This window comes from Quercus suber, unplaced genomic scaffold (genome assembly GCF_002906115.3).
Source record: "Quercus suber isolate HL8 unplaced genomic scaffold, Cork oak 2.0 scaffold_54, whole genome shotgun sequence".
NCBI lineage: Eukaryota > Viridiplantae > Streptophyta > Magnoliopsida > Fagales > Fagaceae > Quercus > Quercus suber.
The window spans coordinates 1,039,061-1,045,438 of record NW_027069519.1 but is presented as its reverse complement, the minus strand read 5'-3'; the positions used below and the strand labels follow the sequence as shown (position 1 = coordinate 1,045,438).

At 36.0% G+C, this 6,378-nt stretch overlaps 1 protein-coding gene across 1 annotated transcript; it reads left to right on the top strand.

The window, feature by feature from the left end:
• The first annotated feature begins 5,056 nt into the window (after window positions 1–5,056).
• Window positions 5,057–5,524, top strand: LOC112010812 (B3 domain-containing protein At3g25182). Its single transcript, XM_024043181.1, has one exon. The coding sequence runs from the start codon at window positions 5,057–5,059 to the stop codon at window positions 5,522–5,524; it is 468 nt and encodes a 155-aa protein (XP_023898949.1).
• Window positions 5,525–6,378: the final 854 nt, after the last annotated feature.

Below are 6,378 nucleotides of genomic sequence, written 5' to 3'. Positions count from 1 at the left end.
CGGGCTAAGTATAGGGAAAAAGAAGGAACTTCCGAACAGGAAGCCAAAGTTCACTAACTTTGCTCTTCTAATAATGCCAATTAAGCAGGTCCTTATGTAGATAAGGGACGATCCCTCCTTGCAATGGCCAAAACCAATCAGTACTCCAGCGAAAAAAAGAGACAAGAACAAGTACTATAGGTTCCATCATTAATTGGTTAGTTACGTATTGGGAGCCGTGCATTACAAGGAGAGATTGTTACTACAGAACAAGTCCAATTGGGTATTGGGATAAGGGTTCAACTGTAGGTTGGTATAAGGTACTAGGATTCCTTTACTTGTAACCGCTTGTTGTGATAATAGCGGATTCTCAGGAGTGGTGACCTTAAAATCACCCAGTGGAGTTTTTGCTGTGTAGGTTTTCCCCATTCGTATACAAATCACCGTGTCAATTTATTTTCTGTTGCATACTTAGTTTAATTGGTGATTTGTTTGTGCTACCACGCGTTTGCATGTTAATTTAATTAATTAATAAACTTGACTAATTAATCAATTAGTTTCATCACAAGGGGTCAATTCATTTTTGACTTATCACTTCAGGTGACATTTTTTTAGCTTAAGTCAAGTCGGGCTCCTATGGATGGCGCAGTATTTTGAGTGCTCGTAAAGTAGTGGCTGTAGGGGCCAGGTGGAGAATCTATAATGGGCTTACTACCCATATATATTCTGATTGTTGGCTGCCAGGTGCAGGTTCGGGTAAGATCTCTTCCTCAATCTCGAATATACTAGCAGACGCGGTGGTCGCTGACCTCTTTGTGGAAAATTCGAGTTGGTGGAATTGGGTGTTGATAGATAAATATTTTCTGCCTTTTGAAGCTCAGAAAATAAAATCGATCCTTGTATGTATCACCCCTTAAGAAGACATTTTAATGTGGCCAAAGACAAGGGATGGGAATTATTTAGTTAAGACGAGCTACCAACTTCTTCGAGAAATGGAAAATAGTGAGCTGGCTTCGGTTTCAGACTTTGGGGAAAACAAAAAATTTTGGACTGGTCTGTGGAAACTAAAAGTCCCAAACAAAATAAAAACTTTTGCATGGCGAGCTTGCACAAATTCTCTCTCGACTTTAGATAATCTAGTGAAGCGAAAGGTTGTTCAATCACCCACCTATTCTAGCTGCAATAAAGAGCTCGAAACTGTGTTTCATGCTCTCTAGAGTTGTGAAAATATCGGCTTGGTTCGGGGAAAATGTTTTGAGGAGTTGCGAGCTGTGTCGCCCTTATTATTATCTTTTGTTGATCTTTTCAGGTTGGCGTTACAAAACTCACGAGGAGTAGAGCTATTCATCACAATTTGTTGGTTTTTATGGACACGTCGAAACAAAAGCCAAGTTAAAGAGGCAGTGATGCGGCGGGATAAACTCTCAGACTTGGCACAGTATTACCTTTAGGAATTTCAGCAGCTCCGTGGCAAACCTGTCATCATGCAACCACCAAAACAAACTATCTGGAAACCGCCTAACCTGAGCACTCTAAAAACCCTTTTTGACGGTGCTATTTTTGAAGACTTGGATGTAGCAGGTATCGGAGTCGTTGTTCGAAACTCCTTGGGTGAAGCTCTGGCGGCATTATCCGAGATCATCCCTCTGCCATCGTCTATTGTTGTTCTGGAAACAATTGCAGCGCGAAGAGCAGCCACCTTTCTTCAAGAGCTTGTTTTGGGGCAGTTCTATCTTTGAAGGAGATTCTGAAACTTCGATCTTGGCAATTAAAAATAAGTTTTTCCGCCACCTTTTAGTGGGTCATTTGAATAAAGACATTATGTTTTCAGCTAGTTCTCTAAAATTTTTTTCTGTCTCTCACACACGTCGGCAAGGCAATAGTTTGGCTCATACTCTAGCTCAGAGAGGGAGATTTTTTTTTTTCTTGTTTTAGTTTGGTTGGAATCTGATCCTCCTGACATTCATGAGCATTTTATTTATGATTTTCTAGCAATAAAATAGCCTGGCCGGTTTGGCCTGTTTCTCAAAAAGAAAAAAGAAAAAAAATTAGGTGTGCGCCATGTACGTAAAACAAGGGACCATGTTAGGCACGCTCTTTTCACTTTTGGTGCCTCCTGAGTTGGGGCATATGCTTAGCTGAAAAAACTTACAATAATTAAATTCAAAGCAAAAGGTAGTGCAAAGTTTAGAAAAATAAACCGGTCAAAATGAGGGAAAGAAAAATGCCTAAGTGAGTAGCCCTCAAATTTATAATCGCTAGCAACAAATACTTCTTAGCTTTTTATTTATTTTACAAGATAGAAATTCTATCCTAATCTAATTTAAAATAAATATGTGCGTGTGAAGCTCATTTTTGGAAACTTGAATATGAATTTTCCTAACTTCTAGGCCTAAAATTTTGCCCCAATCACTGTGACTTACAAACTTCAATGACCCTTTTTCTGAAAACATGTAGACCTCAATCCCTCGTTTAAGCATTCTTTCCATCCATTGGGATTTAAAAAAATTTTAAGCCTTATTTCTACTAATCAATTTTTCCTTCATAATATAAACATATTTCATATTTTGTACTGCAAATACGATTACTGTTTACATTATTGAAATGTGGAAATTTAAAAGTAAAATTATATGTTGGAACTAGCCTTGAAAATTTTAAAATAAAATTAATGGTTCAATTGGATAAATTTCATACATAGATAAAAATTGTTGTCTAATACACTATTCAAGTCATTTAAACTAAAGATTGAAATACAAATCCTTCTCTTTAAATTCGTTTATCCAATATAATCATTAATGACATTGCCATGGGAGGCAGTGCAAAACAAATATAACAAATACATTCGAAATTGAAATCCATTAATTAAGAATGAGAAAATTGGATGTTGCAATATGGGCAAATGCAGATAACAGATTTCTGAAAACAAAACAGTTGGTACATATGGAATCAAAATACCTTACTTCAAGAAACACGCAAATGTAGTAACTCAAATTCGCCTTTGTCCATAGATGGTGGTATAAAGAGGGCACACTGGACAAGGAAAAGAACAGCATAACAAAACGGAAAGGAACAGTTATCTTTTCCAATTGATAGAATACAAAAAATTTCACATATAATAAAGCAATATGTAGATTAAAAACTCCCTGGCCGACTGCGTAAAACTAGTTGGTACCTGAAAAGCAGTCTCAATCTGCACAATAAAAATGATGATCAGTTGAAGTTTGCACAAACTATCATAGCAACCAAATATGTCCAGTCCCAATTAAACAAAAAACAACAAAAATAAGAGAGAGAAAACTAGTGAAATGAATGGTAAAATAGCAACAATGAAGTCAATCAGTTTTGGCAAGAGTAATACCAAAGGAGAGAAACACAATAAACAAAAATTAAGATATTACCAAGTGATGGTTATTTTGACTCAAGTCCATTGCTAGAATTTAGATTACAAAAACAATTGAAGAATCAACAACAGAGAACTAATCTCTGTATAATATTCAATAGATGCAACTGGGATCACTCTATTTTTTTTAATTATAATTTGATAATTACAAATGGGGAGAGAGGATTTGAACTTTGAATGTTTTTATTTAAAATACCAGGAGATACTAACCAGTTGAGCTGCAAGGCTCTTGGCTATTCTTAATCATACTTCAATCAATAATTCTGTGTCAGTTAAACAAATATATGCGTGTATATGTATTTTACATAACAATTATTGTTGTGGAGGATAAATAAACCCCAGGAATGTCAACATCAGTTGGAATGCGTTTGCAGATCAAGTTTCCATCGTATTCAGGATACCTTATAAAAGATGAAATTGATATATTTGGATGTGTTCTATTAATTTACATACACAAAAAAAAAAAAAAAATGGTATTGTAATTGTAATTGTAATGACCCTAAATAATTTTGAATTTCCTCTTCTTTATTTCACTTTCACTTACCAATGAACAATCCACATCATTAGTAACTCCAACTCAAACAACAACACTTACCACTCAACAACAAAGAGATGGTGTGTACCCACATCATTCATCTTCAATACAGCGAGCACTAAAGTTGTTTCTATACGACCTGTCGTTTTTACTGCTTAAACAATTTCAGCTTAACCATGCAGTCTATTTATAAAACGGTGTTTTGTTGTCCCTTTAAAATAATAATTTTAATAAAAACGGCCGGTCGTCCTCTAAGGATCACATCTGACATCCCATCCAACCGACCCTAGAAAAACAACGGTCACGAGACTAGTAGAGTTTTAGTTTAAATCCTTTTCCTTCGCCAAAAAGGATTAGGAAATTTTGTATTCAGAGTTTCACTAGGAAATACTTCGTAGCTACAACCCAATATTGCTCTCTTCCTCTATATATATTGCTAGTTGTTAACTCTTGATTCTCATAACAAAACATTGCTCTCTCGTTCCTGAGAAAACAAAAAAGCCATCACTGTTTTCTTTTAATCTCTCTGTGTTTTCTAGTATTTACTATTCTTTATAGTTATGGGTTCAACTAAAAGAAGAAGGGAAAGTTGTGAGATGAAGAAGAAGAAAATGATGAAAACAGATATTTCTTTGCTAGAGAGCATGGGTATTCATGATATGGATTATGGAGGGCCATACTATTGCTCCCAATTGGATCACTCCATTTGACGCCTTGGTTGAGGCAACAATCGTAGCCAGAAACAAACTTCACAAGTTTCATAGGCTCTTCCAAGAAAAGTCTCTCAAGAAGCCACTCTCTGTGGAAGAAGAAACCCCTATTGTTGTGACTGTGCCTGTTCGAAACAAGCGATCAAGATTTGGAAACCAGGGTGATGATGATGATGATCAAGACTGTTGTTTTGAGTTGGAAACCAAGAAAAACAAGCCAATCCTTGTGGAGCAAGAAAAAGCCTTCATGATCACAACCACTGCTGTGCCCGTTTCAAAGAGTGTAAGATTGGGAGATCAAGATGAATGGTGTTTGGAAACCAAGAAAAAGAAACAATCTTGGAAATCAAGATTGCCAATCAAGACTGCAATTCCACCGGGTCCAAACCCACCATCTGATCTGCCATAAAGTTCCAGGACGCGATCGAAGCAATGGGTGGGCGTGACAAATTGTTGGTGATACAGAAAAAGCTTTTCGAGACTGACATAACTAAGGGTAATAATCGGTTTTCAATACCATTGAGGCAAATAGTGAGGACAGATTTCTTGACTGAGGAAGAGAAAGAGAAGTTTAGAGCAGGGCAAGAAATACGAGTGCAATTCATCGATCCCATGCTTGAGAGTGGTCGTGTTGTTTTGGTTCAATGGGACATGCCTAAGGATACGGGCAACACGAGTTCAACGTATGCATTGAGATCCACTTGGAACAAAGTCCGGGAGTCGAATGGTCTCAAGATAGATGATGTCGTGCAACTCTGGTCTTTCCGCGTGGCCACAAAGAAGCTTGCGATGATGCTTCTTCTTCTAATACAAACAAAGGACGGCTTTGTTTTGCGCTTGTGTTGGTTGAGAAAGCAAAGGATGAACAGTCAATGTCAAGCTTTAGTGTTCAAAGTTTGAAGTGGTTTTTCTCTAGATTTTTGTTAAGTATATTGTGTTTCTCTTGTTTGTTTGATCCATCCTCTAGGGTGGTGTTTATGAAAAGGTTGTGTCTGTCAGATATGGTGGCTCATAAATTGTGATCATTAATTAAAACTGTCTTCTTTTATTTTATTTTTACTGAATATAAATCCGTTTTCTTTAAGTTGTCACTATGGGTATGCTTATATAGCATCATATGCATGTAACAATTTTTGTCTGATGAGCAGTAAATATGTTAATATTTTATTCTAAGGCTCCTTCAAGTTCTTTCTATTTAGGATTTAGGCTTGCTTCTTCCTATTCCAGCAAAGTAGCAAATCTTTTAACTGACTTGATTTTTTTTTTCCCCTCCTTTTGGCCAAGGATTCAATCAAATATGACAAGTCAACTTGTTTTTATCAGTTTATCTATTGTTGTACCAACGATGTTATGGGTTTAGGGAATTTATTTGTTTATTTATTTGTTTATTTTTTTGTGATTCTGTAAATTCAATTTTTGTTTCAAGGTTGTAATTCAATTCTTTTAGTGGAAAATTGAGTAAGAGCTTGTTAACATTTTACTCAAACGGGTTTGAAATTTGTAGAGAGAGAACAAAAGCTATTTTGCAGGATTTTCTATATACAGACTATAGCATGATAATTTGAAACCTTGTTTCTTGAAACATTAAATACATCATAGATCTACTCAAATACAAGTAAAGTGCGTTTTATCAAAGGATTAGCCAATTACATAAAATAGTAACATATGTTCTTAACATTGAATCACATATGTCCTAACAATCTCCCCCTTTGGCAATCCGTGACAAAACCACAACAAACAAATAAACATATGAG

Coding starts and splice junctions, on each gene's coding strand:
- LOC112010812 (XM_024043181.1), top strand. CDS start 5,057: ATGGGTGGGCGTGACAAATTGTTGGTGATACAGAAAAAGCTTTTCGAG.